At 32.9% G+C, this 23,534-nt stretch overlaps 1 protein-coding gene across 1 annotated transcript; it reads right to left on the reverse strand.

Moving 5' to 3' along the window:
• Positions 1 to 20,792: 20,792 nt before the first annotated feature.
• On the reverse strand, positions 20,793 to 22,341 carry LOC107844502. The gene is made up of 4 exons (XM_047397774.1): positions 22,163 to 22,341; positions 21,435 to 21,674; positions 21,125 to 21,333; positions 20,793 to 21,043 (listed from the first exon to the last, which is right to left on the reverse strand). The coding sequence occupies exons 1-4, from the start codon at positions 22,339 to 22,341 to the stop codon at positions 20,793 to 20,795; spliced, it is 879 nt and encodes a 292-aa protein (XP_047253730.1).
• Between the last annotated feature and the right edge of the window lie 1,193 nt (positions 22,342 to 23,534).

The following is a 23,534-nucleotide window of genomic DNA, read 5'->3' on the forward strand; positions in this document are numbered from 1 at the left end:
ACCAAATTAGCTCTTTTACTTCTAGTTCATACCTCTTATTCAGCCGAGGATTATGCCAAGCTCTACATCAAGGAGTTTGTCATATTGCACGGTGTTCCTTTATCAATTATCTCAGACAGAGGTACCCAGTTAACCTCTCATTTTTGGAAAGCATTCTAAAAGGGTCTTGGTACCCAAATTCATCTCAGTACATCCTTTCATCCTCAGAAAGATGGTCAAGCAGAAAAGACCATTCAGACTTTAAAAGATATGCTAAGGGCATGTGTAATTGATTTCAAGGGTATTTGGGATAACCACTTTCCTTTGATTGAATTTTCATACAATAATAGATATCATTCCAGTATTCAGACGGCTCCATTCGAAGCTCTCTACGAAAAGAGATATAGATATTCAATCGATTGGTTTGAATTTAGTGAGGCCTTAGTCATAGGTCCTAACTTAGTATTTGATGCCTTAGAGAAATTTCAGTTAATTAGAGAAAGACTTTAGGCTGCTCAGAGCCAACAGAAGTCTTATACAGATATTCGTAGAAAGGATCTCGAGTTTGAGATTGGTGACTATGTCTACCTCAAGATCTCTCCTATGAAGGGAGTGAAGAGATTTGACAAGAAGGGAAATCTCAGTCCCCGATATGTCGGTCCCTTCAAGATTCTCAGTCGATTCAGCAAGGTAGCTTATGAGCTCGAATTGCCTTCAGATCTAGCCTCAGTTCATCCATTCTTTCATATCTCTTTTCTCAAGAAGTGTATAGGTGACCCATCAGTCGTAGTCCCTATTCAGAGCATGGATGTTCAGAACAGCCTCTCTTATGAAGAGATTCCAGTTGAAATCCTAGACTATCAGACCCGTAGATTGAGGAACAAAGAAGTCCCTTTAGTTAAAGTTCTTTGGAAAAATCAGTCCGTAGAGGGAGCTACTTGGGAAGCAGAAGAAGATATGCGTACCAAGTACCCTCACCTTTTCCCCTCCGACTCATATCAAGACTATTCTTTTTAAGCTTACTCAGTTTCATGATTAGTGTACATCACTAACTTGGTATTCAGTCTAATGTTTATGTTCCCATGATAAACATGGTATCAAGAAACACCGCATATTTAGTCATGCATTCATGTATCAGATCAGTTATATATTTATGCATCAAACATGCATTCTCAATGTGAGAAAACTTAGTTCTTCAGAACTTTCAGTTATGCATTTATGAATCAGCTACGCATGCATCAGATATGCATATTCAGTATGCTATGTTCAGCTTGTCAGTCACGTCCGTTATGAGATCATGTTACAATTATTCATGTTCAGATCATTATTTCCCGTCTTAGTCAGTCTCATTTGAGGATGAATGTTCTCAAGGGGGAGGTATTATAATACCCGTGCCTTTTCTTAGCTTGAAAATCATCTCTAGGATGTTAGAATTTTATTTGAAATAAGAATTCATTATTATACACGTGTTAATTTAATAATTTTCACATCCCATCATATGGTAAATTGAATAAGCTTTCCATCGATATATAATTCGCCCAAATCCGACACTTGGACGAAGAGTTAGAGCCTTTTTAGTGAGACAGTATTTGACATGAGCCTTCAACGTGTTGCAGAGATAGCACAAATAGCAATTGTCAAATTACAGTGTTGCTCCGTGATACTGGAGCATCGTGCCAAACTTCCAGGTCGTAGACAAGGTGGCAACGCGATAGCTCCGTATCGCGCCAGCGTGCAGTTTCCCAATTGTAAATTTCCAGTGACACAATGCGATAATGCCGCGTCGCGCCAAAGGCCTAATTCGGGAAATTTTACTGAAAACTAATTTACGTGTCCAGGGTTAAAAGGGTTAATTTTACCCCTATATAAGCTTCCAAATATGGTATTTAGACCTTATTCATCCAAAATATTGATATTTTTCTCAAATACTCTCAAGAACTCAAGCTAGGATTTTTATAGAAGGTCCATTTTCAAGAAGGTTTCACCATCAATCATCACGAAGTCATGAACTAAGGTATGCATAGTTTTTATTCATGGGCTCCTTTCATCCATGAAGTTCAAGAATCCCTTTTCAACTACAAGTTATGGATTTTCTTCATGTGTTCATGCTTTGTATGTTCTCTTTCATGTTGATAAATGAGGAATTGATTTCTATTCCATGATTTGATGATAAATTCTATGTGGGTTGATTAGTATAGATAAAGATTTACAAAATCTCATAACTAAAACCTTGTATGATGAAATTAGAAGTGAACCATGATGTTTAGTTTCTATACCACGATGTTTACATGTACTATGCCTGCCATATATTTGATAAAATGCCTAGATGAAGGAAATTTGCCTAACTAGCATGATATCACGAAAATCCCCATAAATGTACAAGTTTATGCCTATTAGACGTTTGATGAAATGCTTCAATAAACGTATTGTGGTGATTATCATGTATTCAAGAATATCAAGTCATGTCAGTTTCCTTCCATCGAGTACTGAGGGTACTTGTACCTGAAATGTTAGCTGTGTGCCTAGATACATGTCATGTTTTCACGATACTCTCAGTCAAGCTATGAACTCTTAGATTTCAGATAGTCTTATGACTCAGGAAAAATCGACATGATCTTATGACTCAATCAGTTTCAGATATCAGTAGTATTCCATCAGCCACAAAAATTCAGTAACTCAGTCTATGCTCAGTTTAGTTCAGTAAATCATTTTCAGTGTCCATTCAGAAGAGAGTAGGAATTAGCACCGAGTGAACCCAAGGATAAGGACTCACCTGTTATACAAGGGTGTGATTCCTAGAAGCAAATTCTTGCATTCCAGAACTATGTAGCCAGCATAGGTTGAGACATCGTAGCCTACTATATGAGGGTAGATGAGGTGGATTAACCTTTTATGTGAGGGTTCCTACCGTTCTCACTAGAGTTACATATTATATGAGGGTTACTCACGTGTTGTCCTTACCAGTGGTACGGTATTGACACTCTTCCAATCAGGGCATAGATTGGACCCCAGCTCAGTTATTATAGCACATTTGGGCCATGTCAGTTAGATACTACTTCCCACAGTTTCATTTTACAGAATTAGGATTGTCAGATACAGTCAATCAGTCTCAGTAATAGAATTCAGATAGTTCTTCAGATTTCAGGAATGTCAGATACAGTATGGAACTTAGATAGTTCCATCAGATTCAGGACTGTCAGCTATAGTCACCCACGTTATCAGTTATACTCGGATATAGTCACCTATGTTATCAACATTATTCAAATAAAGTCCTTTATGTTATCAGTCATATCAGTTACTAGTATGTCACCGTTATCAGTATACAGACTCAGAAATCATGAAATTATATTGTCAGTTATAGTTGCGTACTTCTGCATGTATTCTCACGTTCATGTTAGAAAGTTAGTTAGCATTATTCATGGATGTGAACCATTGCATATAGCCTACCTCACATGTATACTCGGTACATATGTATTGACGCATTCGTGCAATGGTGCTTTCTTTTTATGTTACACCATAGGTTTAGAGACACGAGTTCCAGATCAGCAGTAGATTTCTGATTCAGCAGTCAGAGTAGAAGTGAGTCCTCTTCCTTCGAGGACAAAATAATTTTCTATTATCTCATTGATTAGCTTATTAGTTGGAGTTAGTAGGGGATATGTCCCATCAACTCCTTATTCAGATTCTTCAGACAGCAGAGGCAGACTAGATGCAATCTAGATACAGACTATCATGTTCAGACTTCAGTATTTTTAGTTTTGCGTTGGGTATTTTATTACCCCACACAGATGTTATATCATTCAATTATGTTCAGTATTAAACCTTATGGCTTTTCAGTGCATGTTTCTGCATTATTAAATTATCTTATACAGTATACTGGTATAGATATTAGTCATGGTTTATCTTGTGGTCCTTCGGGGTCATGAGCACCATGTAGCATTCTGGTTCAGCAAATCGGGTCATTACAGAAATAAGGTATATCAATACCAAAACTGAAATAACTATTTAAACATGTTATAGTCTGAAAAAACCTCTAAACTGTCTGAATAAGGAGTTGATGGGACATGTCTCCAACTAACTCCAACTGCTGAAATAATTTAAGTCTAATAAAATAATGGAATGAAAGAATATCCTTGAAGGATGAGGACTCACTACTATGTTTATTGCTGCTGACTGAATCTGAACTGCTAAGGGTGCTCTGGAGCTCATACTTCTGAACCTATGGTATAAGACACCATAGCGCAAGAGAAAAATATTCGTCAGTACGTGAGAATGTACTGGTTGCAAAGTGAGGTAGGTTGAGTGCAAGGGTTCATATGGATGAACTATAATTGACTTAATAACATGAACATGACTGCGTGAGAATACATGCATGAATGCATAAACTGTAACTGAGATTCGTGATAGCACTAATGATGAATCTGAATACTGATAACATGAGTTACTGATAACTGATATAACTGATAACTGATATATTGTTAACTGAGAGACTGTGTCCAATAGTTCTAATTATGATAGAACTAGCTGAGTTTTGTACTGAGTTGAGTGACTATATCTAACAGTCCTAAAATTTATAGAACTATCTGAGTTCTATTCTGAAGACTGAGACTGTGGAAAGTATTCATCTAACCGACATGCCCCAAATGAGATAATATAGTTGAGTTGGGGTCCAATCTATAACCCCAATTGGAATGGTATCAATACCGCGCCATTGGTAAGGACAAGCAGTGAGTGACCCTCATCTATTAGGTACCCCAATGAGAACGATGGGACCCTCTCCTAATAAGTTAAGACACCTCATCAACCCTCACCTAGCAGGTTAGATGTCTCAACCTACGCTGACTACATAGTTCTGAAATGCAAGGATTGCTTCTAAGAATCACACCCTTTGCTAGCTGGTGAGTTCTCATCCTCTGGTTCACTCGGTGTTGAATCCTACTCCCATCTGAATGGACACTGAACTGATTATATTGAGTTGAACTGGATTGAGTTCATTGAGTTTCATTGACTGGCGGAATACTACTGAATTCTAATAACTGACTAAGTTTACTGAGGATTTAATTGAATACTGAATGGGACTGGACTGATACTGAGATTATTGAGTTTTCCTAAGTTCTGTAACTGACTGAATTCTACTAATCATGGATTGACTGAGAGTATCTTGAAAACTAACATTGGCTTTAGGGATACAGCTAAATTGTTGGGCATTAAATACCCCCAGGACTCGATAGCATGAAAATAATAAGACATGACCATTCTTGAACACGTAACCATAGTCATCAATTCACAATACAATCATTGAGGGATTTCACAAGCACTTGAAGGTAATAAACTTGTACATGGATGGGAAAGCATGCAATATATCATAAATTTACAATTTCAATCTCATGAATATTTCCTCAAATCATTACAAGACATAGCTTTAGCATGGAAGTCATTTTGAACATGTGGGTATATCATGAGTTCATCATTTGGATCACAAATGGGTCATAATACACAATTCTTATTCACTTAGGCATTTTAACAAACACATGGAAGGCATAACCTTTTCTAGGGCATGAATTCAACAACTAATACATCATGGTTCTATCAAGCACTTCAAATTTAAGGATTTCAATTCACGTACTATCATAAAGTCATGAAAATTCAATAAAGATTCAATCTTGAAAATCATGACACAACATTTACATGTGTACAATCAAACCCACAACATGAAATTCAAAACTCATAATTTAAAAAGGTCTTGAGCTCCAAGGGTGGAAGGGACCCTTGGATGAACACTTTACATACCTTTGTTGAAAAATTCTGGAAAGTTAACGGAGAAAGCTTGAGTTCTTGATTTGAAATTAATCACCTAGGGTTTTCTTGTTCTTGATCGATTGTGAAATAATGAGTATATTTAGTCAAAAGAGGGCTAAATTTCATGTTATGAGAGCAGAAGATCGGGGGAAAAGACCTAATTACCCTTAAAGATGCGGGTTTAAAAGATAGAAAAATGTGCCCAGCAACGCTGCATTTGACGCGGCGCACCGACATCGCGTCGGTTCACTAGAAATTACCTTAGGATGAGAAACATTTTATCTGTCAACGCGATTGGCAATGCGATGCACCAACATCGCGCCGACTCACTGTTATGGGATTTCAAACAAGGTCTAAATGAGGTCTGAAAAATCTGAAACTCATTCGGAAACCCCTATAGACATTCCTGATGATGAGTTAACTTAAACATCGACTTTTAACGGACGTGAAGGTCGCAAAATAAGACTGCCAACCTTCGAAGGCTAAAATAAAACTAAGTTTGGATACTTAGCCAAAATATTCTAAGTCTGGGACCCCTTGACAAGCATTAATGGGCTGAATTAAGCTTAGAGTTTTACGGGGTCTTACAGTATTATATACAGATATTATAGAACGGTTAGTGCAAGCGGTGTGGGCTACCGTTGTGGGATATTTTTTGATTGCAGGTGACGTGACCTTAGTGTATATCTTGTATACTTTATTTACTACTTTGCTTGGTCATCCTGTGATACCTATTGAGTACAAGTGGATCGTACTCACACCTAATGCGCCCTTTGGGTGTAGGTCCTAGCTCGAGTGCGCCTCTAATTGATTGATTTCGAGCACCTTCAGATTTCTCGAGGTAGCAGTTGGACATTCATACGTTCGGAGTTCATCTATCTTTCTGTATTAGTTATGTCTTTATTAGTGTTTGAAGACAAATATTTTTCTTTGTGGTTATTTTTCTAATGTATTTGACTCTGAAATTATAGTAATAGTTTGACATCGGGTTATGGGAGTTATAGTTGCATCTGTTGATTTTATTCTCTCCGCTTTTATTATATCTATGTGGTTCGGCTTCGTTCTAAAAGCTTTACCTTGGGGATGTTTCTGTCTTTTTCTCATTGTGTATCATTTTGAGTGATAAGCTTACTTATCAAGGTTTGCCGTAACAAGTGCCATCATGACTCTTGTATTTTTTTTTAGGTCGTGACAATTCTTAAGTTATTATTGCCTCTGTTCAATTTTTTTATTATTCTTAAAATGAAGCTTATGTTTCTAATCCTTAAATTGTTATTGTCTTTTTTCAATTTTATTGCCTAAGATGCCGTTTGACACTGTATGTTCACTTCTCAGTTTAAAGTTGACACTGTAGTCTATCATAGAACTCTCCAGAGACCATGACTACATGTCACAATAAGTAAAATAACTTATTTCTGTTCTCATACTTTGAAAGACAACTCAAAGTTCTGCTCTTCTTTTCACTTTTTCTACAATGTTCATATTTCGATCTGATAATTATCTCCCGAAGTGAAGACTCAATCTCTGAGTATGTGTGTCCACACGACGTGCACGTGTGTCTTTGTGTTTAAGAAAACAAATGTTATAGTTATGTAAAAAATCTCTCTTGGCCCAAATTATTGAAGTGCTATTGAACGGATACATAAGCCGTCATTTTGTTTTTAAGATTAGCTTTCGAAGAAGTATGTTAGAGGCTATAATGAAGGGAACATTACTTCAACAAGTGAGCATTATATAAAAGCAATACCAAGAATATCCTAGTTACACGGTAAGTTGGCACATTTCATGCCCTTACATTTCTTTATTATGAAGTGATGGCTAAATATTTTTCTAAATTTGAGTACTGCACATAGGAGTTGGTGTTCGATTTTTCGGTTCGATTTTGGATTTTTTGTTTATTTTTTTTATTTTCGATTATGATATTGTATATATTGAAAATCGAATTGAATTATGTAAATTCAATTCGGTTCAATTTCGGTATAATGATTATGGTTTTTTTTTTTATTTTGGACCTATTTAATGGGCTAAATTCTATTGGTAAATTGATTATTTTTCTATAAATTACATATATACACAAGGTAACTTTACCTTATTACATAAAATCCCATATTGAAAAAGAAATTACAAAAATTTCAAAATAATTACTTAAATCCCTTAAATTCACTCTTTCTCTCTCATCCCCCTCATACATATCAAAATATCATATTTTGCTCTTATTTTAGTGCACTGATTTTTGCTCCATATATGTGCTCCTTTATTTACGCGTACAATCAAGCTAATGTAATATTAATACTCTCTCATCCCCCTCCTGGTGCGTCACTTATGTAATTTTTAGTTCAAAATTTTCTTTTTTATCTTTAGAAATTAGAAATCTGCCTGCAGGTAGTTAGGGATTTGGACTTGGCAATTGGCATACAATCTACATCACTAATTATTTATTTATTTATTTAGTTATAATTTTTTTAATTGTTATTACTATTATTATTATTATCAAAACGTTTAATTCATGTACTGCCGGAATAAACACTTTTACTTTCTTATTTATCAAAATTTGAAACGAACATATGCTGATATGTTTTTAATTGTATTTTTTCATAGTTTTCAAAGTCAGATCTTTGTTATATTTTCTATTTTTTAAAATTAGTCAACCCGTAAAGTATATTTTTTTTGCAATGGAGTATGGTCGCGTATTGTTATTCCCTTTGTTGGTTTCGTTCTTGGTTCTTTCGATTATGAAGAACCCAATTTTGCAAATAAGCGTTCGAAGCACCGAAACAAAGTAACAATGAAGAAATTAAGGAAATTGCCGGTTCAAGTTCAAACAATAAAGCTTCAAAATCATCAAGTAAGAAAAAAGTTGATGATTCTGGGCGACCACGTCTGTCAAAGGTTTAGTTATCATTAAAATATGTATGTAAAATTTCATTATACAGTTGCTAAGATTATATAGTAAATTGTATAAGTTGTTCAAATACATGTGAAACAGTATTAGATTATATTTATTACTTGTATAAGGTTTACATATACATGTGAAACTGTTATATGAGGTTGTCTTTTATTTGTTTTGAAAGTATGATTCTATGTATAAGATTTCATTATACATTTATTAATATTGTATTATTAATTGTATAAGGTTTACACATACATGATTAATAATGTTCTAAAATTTGGTAAGCTTATACATGAAACTATATTATATGAAGATATTGTAACATTGAATTGATTGATCCATACAAACGCTTCACTACATGTATATTTCTATAACATAAAACATTACAATGATAGAGTAAAAAGTTCATATTTATATCTAATTTATAATAAATCATTATACATTAATTGTACTATTAACAGAACTTACTTATTAAACATTATACAATTAAATTTCAAATGTCTAATGAACCCTTACACATTACTTTGTAACATTAATGTAAATTTTGACTTAACCATTGTATTATCAGATTCCATACTTTATCCTAATTTAACATTTATTAATCATTGTATATGATAACATTATACATTAGCTGATTGGTTATACATCGACATTTTTACAATTAAGATTTCACATGTATAATAAACTCTTACACATTAGTTTGTAATATTAATGCAAGTTCTTACTTAACCATTATATTATCAGATTCCATACTTTAGCATAATTTAACATTTATTAACTATTGTATATGATAACATTATACATTAGTTGGTTGGTTATACATCAACATAATGATCTTATACATCACTGTCATGCAACGTCTTATCATTCCAAACAGTCATATATTTTGTAATATATGTGAAACAGATACACACCAATAAAATATTATTGTTAGCAGAAAATATACATCTGGAACAATTAAAGCATCTAATGAAAACGAACTAACAATCATAAAGGAATATAAAATTGAATAATCTTATTGAAATATAAAAAAAATTATTAAGAACTGAAATTGAATTAACGTTATTAAAACTAAACCATCCATTTTTCAGATTCATTATATGACAATGAAAGCTGATTATTCAAAATTAACATTATTAATCACTTGCTTCTTCCAGATGAACACGTAAAGTATGAGCCAACATAATTGGGTCGTCACATCGGAAAACAAATTATCTTTTTAGATATCCTTCGAGAAAAAATTGCACGTGCGTCGCTAGTAAAGAATTATCTTTCACAATATACTTTACTTCTATTTTTTTTTCAACCTTCATCAATATCTAATTTTGTAGCAATCGTCGAGATCAACCTCAAATATGTTATATTTTCTGAAACAACAAGACCATCACTTTTGTATTGTTCATATACAATTTTAGACTGTCAAGAACCCGAATGCCTCAACAATATAGCGATGTTCATATTGATTTTGTCAGTTGGAATAAACAAGATCTTGAATAAATTGAAAACCACAAGATTTTGATGTTCGCCAAGAATTGTTGGCGGAGAAATCAAATTTTTAATAAAGTTAATTGTTGTGAATTTTTAGAGTAAAATATCAATTTGAATTACGGTTACTATTTTTAAGGCTCCACCAAATCAGAAAATAATTGATTGGCATTAATTAAGATAGAGATAATTGCAGTTGATTTTATTTCCTTACATTTAGTAAGATAGAGATAATTGTAGCAGATTTTATTTTCTTAAATTTAGTCGAAACAAATATCTTATACATTCGAGTTAAGTATGAGGTTAGGTCGACAGGTATATGTACTTTTCAAATTAGGGAGAGAGAAAAAGAATATGAGATATAATGTAATTAGTTTCATTAAAGGTGGAATTTTGTTTTTTATACATTATTTTTTAAGGTTAAAAATTAGGGGAAAGGACAGAAACGACACTTCAAATTAAACTATTTTCACGAAAATGGCCATGGAATTTAAATTTCACTTTCTAGCCATTTCAATTTGTTGGCCTGTTCTATACCGTTTCTACACAGTTTCTATACAATTTCAATACATATCTTATACGTACAAATATTCCATATGAAAATTATACAGTTTTGATACACAATTTATACAATAAGTGTATATTTTTCTAATACATTTTATACAACAATTATATAATTTTTATACACTTTCTATATATTTTTATATATATTTTTTATATATGCTTATTTGATTCATGTATCTTTTATGGATACATATTATATATAACAATTATATTATTTTTATATAATTATATTTAATTATTATTTCTAAACAATAAGAAAAACAGAATATTTTTTCAGTTAAAAATTTATAGCAAAAAAAAACTGAAATATTTTTAAAAGGATCAAATGACCCAAGATGAAAACTGTATCAATATTGTATATGAATTGTATCAGTATTATATATGAATTGTATCTGAACTACGTGGGCCAAAATGACCCAAATTAGGAAATGGCTATAAGGTGGAAATAGTATACCTGACTGGCCACTTTTGGAAAGATATCAAATTTGGGCTATTTATTTTAAAAAGTGCTATAAAGTGTGCTTTTCCCTAAAAATTAGTCCCTAGGCCCAGATATTACCTTAAATTTTACCCAATCTTCAATACTAATTTTAAGGCCCAACACCATTTTAGTTTAGGGAAAAGGACACCACGTATCACCTTTGAAAAAATAATAACCAATAATGGCCCACGTTTCACGCTTTGAACAAAAGTAACATTTCGGATGATTTAAATGTAATTTATTAGCCCTTTATTTTAATAAGGCACGCGTTAAAGGTGAAAGGTTTTCAGTTGTCCTTTTTGCTGAAAAAAAAACATTAACTTGTACCTACAGTTATTTTTTCGAGTGCTCTCTCTTATTAGGATTTTCAGACGTTTGTAGTGATTAAAATCAAGAAAAGGTTAATATTGATACGAAATTAGCTGGTAAAGGTATAAGATATGATCTTAATTTCATTGTTAGTGATGATGATTTTGAAGATTTTACAAATTGTGATGTTCAATTGAAGGATTTAAAGAATGTTCATGCTACTCCTAGTCGAATTACTAGGTCTCAAGGTAAATTAGTTGGTGATCCATCAATGGCGAAATAAAAAAAATTAGCTAAAAAGGGCACATACAGATGTGAGTGATGATTCTGATCTTGTTGTTATTCGCAAAAAAATGAAAAAAATCAGTGATTTAGAAAATGGTAGAGATGTTGGTAAGTCATCTAAAGGAAATGAGAAGATATGTGTGAATGATGAAGGAGATACTGTTGTTCCTTCCAAAAAAAAGAAAAAAAAGAATTGATCAAATGACAGAGAAGATGATGCTCAATCATCCAAAAAGAAAAGTAAAAAATCTCCTTGAAAGAGAAAAATATCCAAATTAACTAATTTTGAGGTACATTGTTTGTGCTTTCTCTATATTAATTATGTCTGCTAGATGTTCACTTTTTGTGTAGAATTTCTGTATGCTTGAAATATGTGTGTTATTTTTGTATATAATATGTATTAGCGTTGTATATGAAATATATTGGGTAGTGATTTTTGTGAAATTTAGTGTAAAGCGGTTGTATAACTATTTGTGTATCAGCATTGTATAACAACTGTGTATAGCTTGAATATTTAGATTGTAACTGTTTAAAATTAGCAACACTATTGTAATGAATACTGATGTGTAATATATGTAGCTTTTTGAAATATTTATACCTAAAAGTAAACTTAATTATTGCAGGTTTGGGATTTGTTTCTTGGTCCATCTGATCATTATAAGTGTCAGCTCAGTGTGCACACAAACTGTGGTATTGTGACTGCCTTGAAATCTAAGTTGGACAAAAAGCAACTTGATTTTTTTAAGAATAGTTGCTTTGGGTATTTCTTATCTTTACCAAGTGTTCTATCTCAAAATCAACTTATTCATGGAATGTTGCTTAGGGAACTTGTTTTTGAGAGAGATGATGAAATCTAGATTAAAGTGAATAACACTAGGTTACGATTTGGCTTACAAGAGTTTGCTATAATTAGCGGCTTAAAATGTACTGAAAATTACAATAATGAGTTTGCTGCTACTGAAGAACGTAAGCTGATAGAGTTGTATTTTTTAGGAAAGTCCAAGGTCACAAAGCTTGATTTAGAAGAGTGTTCCATGGACAAAAAGTGGCGATATGATGAAGATGTTTTACAAATTTCTATTTTGTTCTTCATTCATTCCTTTCTTTTTTCTATCACGTATGGTGATGTTATAACTAAGAATAATTTCTTATTGGTTGAATCTGGGAACTATGAAACATTTCCTTGGGGAAAATTATGTATTCGTCTAATGTTGGAGTCAATGAAGTCAAAGGTTTATCAGCGAAAAAGTATGTATCGTTGTGTTGGTTTTCATCTTGCATTTCAGTATTGGTTTTATGAGTGTTGTCCTTATGTTGATGGCCATCTTGCTGACTGAGTGGGCGATGGTGTGCCATGTATACTGAATTGGTTTGTAAAGGATAGACCAACATATAAGGAGGTTAAGTCTGTATTTTTTTATATTAGGCAAGAGCAGGTATATCGTTGTTTTAAAATGTAATTTATATATGTTTTGTTAAATTGTTATGTGCTTCTTAAATGTCAAGTGTTGTTTTGTATGTGCAGGTTGTGTTGTGTAACATTATGCCGACAGTTCTTGAAAAAATAATCCTTCAATTACCTGATTTCAAACCTGCGGATGCGGTTGTACACTGTTGATTTACCTAGCACCAGTAAACAAGATTGTAGTAATTCGAGCTCAGATAATGAATTGGCACTCTTGAGAAGTGATGTTAAAGTGGTATGTCTAAGGTTTTTATTAATATTTGTATATTTTTGCTGAATGATGTTTTGACTTTTTTCTTTTATGTTTAGTTAACGGAAAAGGTTTCCTCGATAGAGAAGTTTATGAATCCTCATTTGAATTGATTTTTCGAGCTCTATATATAAAGAATGAACCTAAGGTATTCTTTTCTTGATTTTATTAATTTTTTTAACAAACCTTATATACACTATTGTAATTAGTTTACAAAGTTTTTGTATAAGTTGGTACATCAATTGGTGATAACAATGGTGACAACTCAAATGAAAAAGATGACGAGACACTTAATGTTGGTGGTATGGGTGATGATCAAGTTGATAATCCAACTAATGTGGGACACAAAATGTTGTTACAGCGGAAGTGGATCATAGAAGTAACAATTTAATAGATGATGTAAGGAAAAAAACAGATTGGGTAGGTGGTGACGTATTTGGTCATTTGGTGGATGACGTTGTAGAGAAAGTTAATTTTGTAGGTGATTTTGTAGTTGGTCATGTACTTGTTGATTCTGCGGCTGAAACTTTGAAGGATGGTTCTTGGAAGAATTTTCCAAAATTTGATTTTTTGAAGTTCACACAAAGCTTCGGTGAAAATAAGGATATAGGGGAGGGTAGAAATAGTCAGGTTGATAGTGATTGGTGTAATTTTACTGATTCTGAAGTGTCTAAATTTACTTAACCTTTTTGTGATCAAAAAACACAAAAAGAAGGTGATATGGCAGTGCTTATCCAGAATGAGCTTGACTGGTTAGAAATTCCAGACGCTAAAATTTCTAAGTTCACTCAACCCAATAAGAGTGTTGCAATAACTAATGCAACTGATTTAGTATGTGATAATGTTAGAAAGGTTGATGCAACTGCAAGTGATCAGGTTAAAGGGATTAGGGAAAACATAGTGGTTGCGTCTGTTATGTTGGGTGAAATACCTGTTATTCCTCGCCTAGTATGTAGGCCAGCGGCAGTATGTGAATCGCCTTTTTTGTCAAAATTTGATTCTGTTTGTGGCAAAGTTGAAGGCCAATCATCCAAGCGTGTAGAGAATGCTCAGCCAAGTAACCGTGTCTTATCTATAAAGCATCCTTTTGTGAAGAGTATTACGGAGCGAATTGATGATATGAAAGTGACATTACAGTTTAACAGGTTTGTTGCAAGATCGTTGCCCGTTAAACAGATGTAAGTTGTTGTTTGTAGTTTCTTTTTGCTTTACTATATTTTGTCATATTTTACAATTTTTATAACATTTTTTTACAGGCCTATTTATTAAGATTCTATCAATGCTCTTCCAAAATATTTTGACTATGGAGTTAATATTGTTAAAATGAAAGAGTGGTTCTTCACATTGGTATATCCGGGAGTACCCTTAACTGATTTAGTAAGTAATGAATTTTTAAGTTAAGTAGGTTATATATCTTTTATTTTTGTACTTGATAGTGATAAGCTAATTGGAATACTGAATTTTTGTAAATAATGCATGTTATATAAGTTCTATGCATTATTTATGCAGTACTTTATGTGCAGTTTATATGCAGCACTTTATATGCAGTGTATATACAGGTCCTACGCAGTGGTTACACAGTAGGGACACAGTTTAAATGAAGTTGTAAGACCCCGCAAATTTCTTAAGCTAAATTCAGTCCTTTAAGCTTGTCAAGGGGTCCCATACTTGAAAAATCCTAGCTAAGCTTCTAGACTTAGTTTATTTTAGCCTTTGAAAGTTGACAATCTCATTACGAGACCTTAACATCCTTGAAGGGCCTATATTTTTATAAATTCACGAACAGAAAGATCAATAGGTGTTCCCGGACAAGTTTTGAATTTTTTGGAACATGTTTAGATCATGTTCGGAGTTCCAAAATAGTGGACCAACGCGATTTTAACGTGCCGTGTCACCAATCACATTGGTCAACATTTGTGTAGGCTGCCGGAGCCAAAAATTTTGAGGCTCGACGTGATTATTATGCAACGTGTCGAGTATTGCATCGCAGCCATCAACGCGCCGTGTCGCTTATAGCATCGACACCCAGTTTTTAGTCATTAAATGATCGCATCCTCAAGGGCAAAAGGGTCAATTTTCCATTCCCTATATAAGTCCAAAAACACGAGATTCAGCCATTATTTCACCAAAATATTATTGTTTCTCTCAAATACTCTCAAGAACAAGTCTACGCTTTTCATAGGAGCTTCAAATTCAAGAGATGCTACCATTAATTTTCAAGAATCTTCCATCTAAGGTATGCATAGTATTCATTCATGGATTCCTTTCATCCATAAAGTCCAAGAATCAAGTTTTAAACTATGAATTTTGATATTTATGCTATGGATTGATTATGTTCATGTAGTTATTAATTTATGATTCCCAAGTTGGAATCTTTATGTGTTGTTCATGCAACTACGCTAGTATGGGTTTGAAATTCATGAAAATTGAATTGAATTATGGAATCATGTTGTATTAATTTGATAGCATGCCTAAGCCCTAAGTCATGCATACTAGGTGTTTGATAAAATGCCTAAGAGAATAATACTTGTGCATTATGACTCAATAGAACCTTAATGATGAATTTATGTTACCCTTATGTTCAAATATGACCTCCATACGATTGTTGTGCTTTGTAGTTTTTTGATGTAATGTTCATGATATTAGAAGTTATGAAAATATCGCATGTTTATACGCATTCCTATCCATGTACAAGATTATGAATGATAAATGCTTCATGAAATCCCTCAATGGTTGTATTATGGAATGTTTACAATAGTTATGTGTTCACTAAGTGTTAGTTTCATGCTATGGAGTCCTGGGGTTACTTATACCCAAAACATTTAGTTGTGTGCCTAGAGCCAGTATCAGTTTTCATGATACTTTCAGTTAAGCCACGATCAGTAGAACTCAGTCAGTCATGTGACTCAGGAAAAACTCAGTAAATTCAGTATCAGTCCAGTAATCTTAGTCAGTTATCGGATCTCAATAGTATTCCGTTAGTCAATGGAACTCAGCGAGCTTAGTTTAGTCCAATTAATCAGTACAATCAGTAACAGCTCAGTCATACCTAGTGTGAACTAGGAAAATTAGTTCAGTGTTTATTCAATTAGGAGTAGGATTCAGCACCGAGTGAACCCAAGAATGGGAACACACACCGTCAGCAGAGGGTGTGATTCCTAGAAGCAATCCTTGTGTTCCAGAACTATGTATCCAGCATAGGTTGAGACATCAACACTATCAGTTAAGGGTTGATGAGGTGAATTAACACTGTCATATGAGGGTCCCATTGTTCTCCTTTGGGAACACTGTCAGATGAAGGTCACTCACAACTTGTCCTTATCAGTGGCGTGGTATTGATACTTTTCTAATTGGAGTTACAAATTGGACTCCAAATCAGCTATAATAGTTTATTTAGGGTATGTCGGTTAGATAAATTCTCCCATAGTTTCAGTTACAGAATCAGGACTGTCAGATACAGTTACTCAGTCTCAGTAATAGAACGCAGCTAGTTTTATCAGAATCTAGACTGTCAGATACAGTCACTCAGTATCAGTTATCTCAGTTATTAGTGGTTCATGTTATCAGTATTCAGACTCAGTAGTCAGTATTACCACGTATTCAGTTTTAGTTACTTATCTATTTATATATTTTCACGGTTATGTTATACAGTCAATTAGTATTGTTCATGCATATGAACCCTTTGCATTCAGCCTACCTCACTTGCATACCAGTACATTCAATCGTACTGACGCATTTGCGCTATGGTGTTTTATACCATAGGTTTAGAAACACGAGCTCCCAAGCATCCTTAGTAGATCAGACATTCAGCAGCCAGACTAGTAGTGAGTCCTCATCATTCGAGGATAGCATGATTATTTTATTAACTTTATTACTTCAGTAGTTCGGAGTTAGTTGGGGACATGTCTTAGTTAGGGATATGTCCCATCAACTCCATAGATTTCAGACAGTTTAGAGGCTTTCAGACTACATTATATTTCATATAGTTTATTTCAATTTTGGGTATTGTTATACCCCATTACAGACATTACTTTATATTCAGTTTTGAACTTTATGGCCTTAAAGCTTATATTCCTCATATTTATAGTATACTATTCAATGCTTAGTTACAGATATCAGTCATGGGTTAGCTTGTGGTCCTTCAAGGTCATGAGCACCGTATGAGATTCCGGGTGTCAGATTTGAGGTGTTACAGCAGTATATATATAGGCCCTACACAGTAGGTACACAGTTTGTATGCAGTCGTTGATGTGATACATGTTATATAAGTAGTTTGTATTTATCAGTTTTAAATTAGTGTTCTGTATTAATTTTTAGCATTTTAACGTGATTTTGTTCTTATTTTCAATATATTGATGTTACTTTTACTATTTACAAAATAAGCCAAAATACGAGCTTATTTGTGATTCAGTTAAATTTACAACCGCCGATTGTTGGTTTAACTGCTTGATGTAGACTTTGTATAAGTGGTCTATGGAGACCAATAGAGATGTAACACTTATCACTCAAGAAGATCAAATCTTTGAGTACATGCTTGGATTTTTTTTAGATGCAACATCTCGTGGAATAGCGTTGACAATGTTCTTTTCCCAATTAATCTTGCTGAGGACTTTTACTGAATTTTGGCGAGGCTATCTTTTAAAGATCAGTGCATATATGTGTATGATTCAATGAATGGTGCAAGGCATGTCCTTTGTATTCAGAAATCAGTTACAACGTATTCAGAATTAATTTTACACTTTCTTTCTTGTATTGGATTTTGGGGCGATGGACTTCCAATGGCTAATTCTTTTGATATTTGTATTGTTGATGGACTACCAACTTAAGCTAACATGTAATATATTGAATGCACATTCAATTGCTCATTTTTAAATACTTATTTTATCAATTATACTGATGACGTATTATGTTTGTAAGGACTGTGTTGTATATGTTGCAACCTTTGCTAAGTATTTGCATGGTGGTTTTAAAATTTCTAATCATCTAGATGATATTGATGCTATTCGTATTCGATATAGTGTGTTGCTGTGGGATTATGGAAAGAAGAATTAAAGACAATGTGCAGTTAGTCAAGATGAATCTACTGGTCGATTGTTGAAGAAAAATTATGGGGTGCAGCAAATTTAGTTAGAAATGTCTTTGAAGCATAGATGTGAGATATGTTTTTAGTGTTGAAATACTTAGGGTTGTTTTTGTTTTGTGTTGATACACTAGGAGATTCTTATGATGAAATGTTATGTTGAATACTATATGTTTTGGTAATTGATACAATTCTTTATAATTGATGCTGAAATGCCAGTTTATGTTGATCACAGTTGATATGTAGTATACATGCAACATTTATTCAATTTCTATACAGTTGTTACACAGTTTCAGTGCACTATCTCTATAATTTCATACATTTATGTCGACTGAATATAGAACTTATAAATTATTGTAATAAAGTAGTTATATAGTTTATACAAGTAGTTATATTCCGAATACGGAGGTGCTATACATTCGCTAATTAAGTCAAAAGACAAATACTAGTTCTTATATATATTCAAACTGTATATAGGTACTATACATGATTGACACAGATGATATGCAGTTTTTTAGGAATTGTAGCCGAAAAATTACACTCCCCCAGCTCAGAGTAGTTGATTAGTGCACCTCACCAAAGAATATGGCTAAATGAAACACCATAATGCACAGATTTCTATAAAAGTAGAAATGAAATTGAAATTGAAAGCAATATTCTATAAATTGAAAGTGTTGCATTTGAAGTAAAATAATATTGTTGCTATTACATTGCTATGAAAAGAATAGTCTTTTTTCAAGAAAAAAATGGAAAAGATAAAAGTGTTCTTGCATCACTTTATATGCAGTCCTATGCAGTGGTTACACAGTAGGTACATGGTTTAAATGCAGTAGTGATATACAGTATATATGCAACATTTATTCAGTTCCTATACAGTTGTTACATAGTTTAAGCGAACTATTTCTATAATTTCATACATCTATCCCAACCATATATAGAACTTATATATTGTTGTAATTTATAAAAGTAGTTATATTCAAAATATAGAGGTGCTATGTATTTGTTAATTTTATTCAAAAGATAAATACTAGTTCTTATATATATTCAAACTGTATATAAGTATTGTACATAATTGACACAGATGATATGCAGTTTTTTAGGAATTGTAGCCGAAAAATTATACTCCCCCAGCTCAGAGGAGTTGATTAGTGTACCTCACAAAAGAATGTGGCTAAATGAAATACCATAATACACAAATTTCTATAAGAGTAGAAATGAAATTGAAATTGAAAGCAATATTCTATAAACTAAAAGTGTTGCATTTGAAGTAAAATAATATTGTTGCTATTACATTGCTAAAAAAATGGGAAAGATAAAAGTGTTCTTGCAGCAGCATCCTATTAGATTCTTGTTGGAGCATCTCCACATGTTCTTCGATTGTGTCCTATTTTTTCACAGCGCCCATATGAAATTTGTTGCTTAAAGTAGTCCATGATGTCCTTTCCTCGATTGTTCTTTTTTGGTCTTCCTGGTTTTGATTTCTAGATTGGTGGCAGCACTATGTTAGCTGATATCTCTGGTGAAATATGCCAAACTATTTTATTAGGAAGTGGTATAACTGAAAGTTCATATGCTTTCAAGAAGTGTTCTCTTGTGTAATATGGAGCATAATAGCTTTGTAAGTTCATATGTGTGTAATTTAGCACCGCCATAGCATGTGGACAAGGTATGCCATCTGCTTGAAATTATAGGCAAGAGCATTTTTTTTTCATGCATGCAAACAATGTTTCATTTTCCAGTTTCATCAATGACTACATAAGAATAGTGAGTAGAACCCATCACCTGCAATGTACAAATATATTAGTAAATAGTGTGCACATTAGAATATGTAACTGCTTGTGAAGTAGAAATAAGAAGTAATACCTTCATTTTATCTGACAGGATAAGATTTTCCCTCATTATAAGATTGTATTTGTTTCCCAGTTCTATAAATGCTGCTTCTGAATGCTTTCTATGTTCATTATTCCATCTAATGACCAGATCCATCATAAATTATAGGAATTTTTTAATTGGTAGGTCTCTTGCATCTCTATTTGCTTAATTTAGGGACTCTGGGATGTTTGAAGTCATGAACATCGACCTTTTGACATGGGAATGACCTATGGACCGTTTTTATAGCCTATATCAAACAGATACTCCTTCACCCTATTATCGATTTTGTTTATGTCTTCCATAAGACGATCAAAGTCTGCCTTTATGTATATTCTAGCCATTGTAAAGAAGATTCCCTTTAACTGATTTTGATTCTATGTTGTTCCATAGATGGTAGATGCATATACAGTGAGCCACATTTGGATATACAAGTGTAGCAGTTTTTAATATGTTGTCATGACTATCAGATACTATGCATATGCCTTCTCTTTCACCAAAAGCAGTGTTAAACATGCAGAAAAACCATTCCCATGAAGCGTCATTTTCAAAATCAACAACAGAATATGCTAATGGCAAAATATGTCCTGATTAAACAAGTGGAAAAGTATCTATCAGTGCATGCTAGCATATACATAATTTTGTCTAAAAATTTTGATAAAGCTCACCTGCTGCATCCAGTACACTAGCAGACAACATTGTTCCCTTGTATGCAGATTTCAGGAAAGTTCCATCAACAATAATGGTAGGCATAAAATATCTCCAACCCCTAATTAATGTGCTTAACACGACAAAATCATATAAAAGTGATTGTCCTCCGTTTTGTGTTGCCTTGTGAATGATCCAAGATTTATTGTGTTTACCATGTATAGGTAAGCTGGAAATTTAGCATAAGATTCACGCAAGGAACCTCTGACCAGTTCAAGTACTTTTTCTTTGGCTCTATATGTTATTTTGTAGTTCATCCTAATTCCGTACAAGTTTCTCATTTCTTCCATGATCTCTGCTGGAGTGTATGCTGACTTTAGATTTAGAAAGTTGTGCTTCACCATTTCAGCGATGGTTAAAGAAGTAGCATGCCGTTGTGAAATCATTATGTCTGCAATTGGACAGGTGTCATCATCGACAAATTTTGTCACCATGAAAATTTCTGAATTTTGTTGACTTGAAGATTTAAAAGTCCAATTGCATCTCTGATTGATACACTTAAGATAGTACCTAGATACATTTATATACAATAAATGTATATGCAGTACACAGTTCATATCCAATATATATGCAGGTGCTATACAGAAATCACATAGTTCATATGCAATACTTTATATGCAGTATATGTACAGGTCCTATATAGTAGTTACACAGTCTGTACACAAGTCATATGCAGTTTATATAGAGGTCCTATATAGTAGTTACAATATTGTATGCAGCATTTTTGCAAATTTATACCTATATTCCAACAAAATATAAAACTTACACATTGTTGACACAAGTCATATAGAGTAGTTATATAGTTTAATATTCAATATATATGCAAGTTCTATACAGAAATTACATAGTTCATATGCAGTACTTTATATACAGTATATATACAGGTCCTATACAGTAGTTACACAGTCTGTATACAGGTCATATGCAGTTTATATACAGGTTCTATACAGTAGTTACAATATTGTATGCAATATGTATGCAGCTTATATAGTTTATACCTTGATAATGATGATCTTTTCACCTTAAATTGGAATCTCTCACGGATCGGATAATGTTTCATCACACTTGTTATTGTATTTTTATACAGCTGCCCTTCTTCAACATCTCTATGAAGTGGATCCTTTATTATCGATTTGGGTTGTTCTTCCATTCCTTCCTCAGAAAAATTATCTTCCATTGTATAATCAAAAATAGGTATCGGATGAACTTGAACAGCAGTTGGAGATGTTTCGATCAAATTTTCAATTGAGGATTCTCCATTTTCAAATATGTTTTGCAGTGTTACACACAATGAAAATTCATTTATATTCAAATTTTTTTCTTCATCTCCATATAAAGTCTAACACTCATATCATTGTAAATAGTCATAGATCCACTCTTTACAATGTATTTTATAGTCATTAAACTAGAATTTCAATCTAGATTCAACTGCTTATACAGTTCATCAACAAAATATTCATACCTGCAATCCGAATTCAAAAGTACTCCATTGATTGTAAACTTTTCAAACTGTACATCACTTAACCACTCTCCTCCGAATTGAAGCATAATTGGAACTAAAACTGAACTTGAAGCCATAATTTTTGTATCAACTAAAGCTAATTATGAATGGAAAAAACTTTCTGAAGCTAATTGACGGAGGATTTTTGTATATTTATATACAATTTATGAAGGTATTTTAAGGTAATATATTGTATCTAAAAGAGGAATTGAAAGGTTTTAATGGAAAGGAATCCTGAGGTAAAATTGGGGAAGGAAACTGTGAGTTTCAATTGAAAAGGAAAGAAATATACTAGGCAATTTTTGCGGTTTTTTAGCGGTGATTAGAAGATGGTTAGAATATGGAATTATTTTAACGGCTATTAAGTGGGAATTAAAAACAGGGGCTATTTTTATGGAATAACTTTTATGAGAAGGACTATTTTTGTCCTTGTCCCTTTAGTTTAATGATCTTTCAAGTAGAAAAAAAAAGTCGTCCTATTTCATGTTATAGTTAATTACAGTAAGAAGACAATTAAGAAAATAAAACATTGAAATTTCAAAACCTCAAAAATTTGGTGACTTAATTCCTCCTTTGATTCCCTATTTGCCTCCAATTTTCACATGTAAGCTACTAATTACACATATATATTGGTATATTACAGTACTTATGTTTCTGTAATAATAACTAATGAATATAATTTTGTTCATATGAATGCAAATCAATGAGAATCCAATCTTTAAACTAGCATATAACCCCCAATCTACTTATTGCAAAAATCCTTAATCTTCCTCTTGCAACAGAGCCTCAAATAATTCCACTATTATTGGTAAATTTTGATCCACATCCAACAATATAATACACATCAAACATGAGAAAATTGAAGAATA

The sequence above is a fragment of the Capsicum annuum genome, chromosome 10 (genome assembly GCF_002878395.1).
Source record: "Capsicum annuum cultivar UCD-10X-F1 chromosome 10, UCD10Xv1.1, whole genome shotgun sequence".
In the NCBI taxonomy this organism is placed as follows: Eukaryota; Viridiplantae; Streptophyta; class Magnoliopsida; order Solanales; family Solanaceae; genus Capsicum; species Capsicum annuum.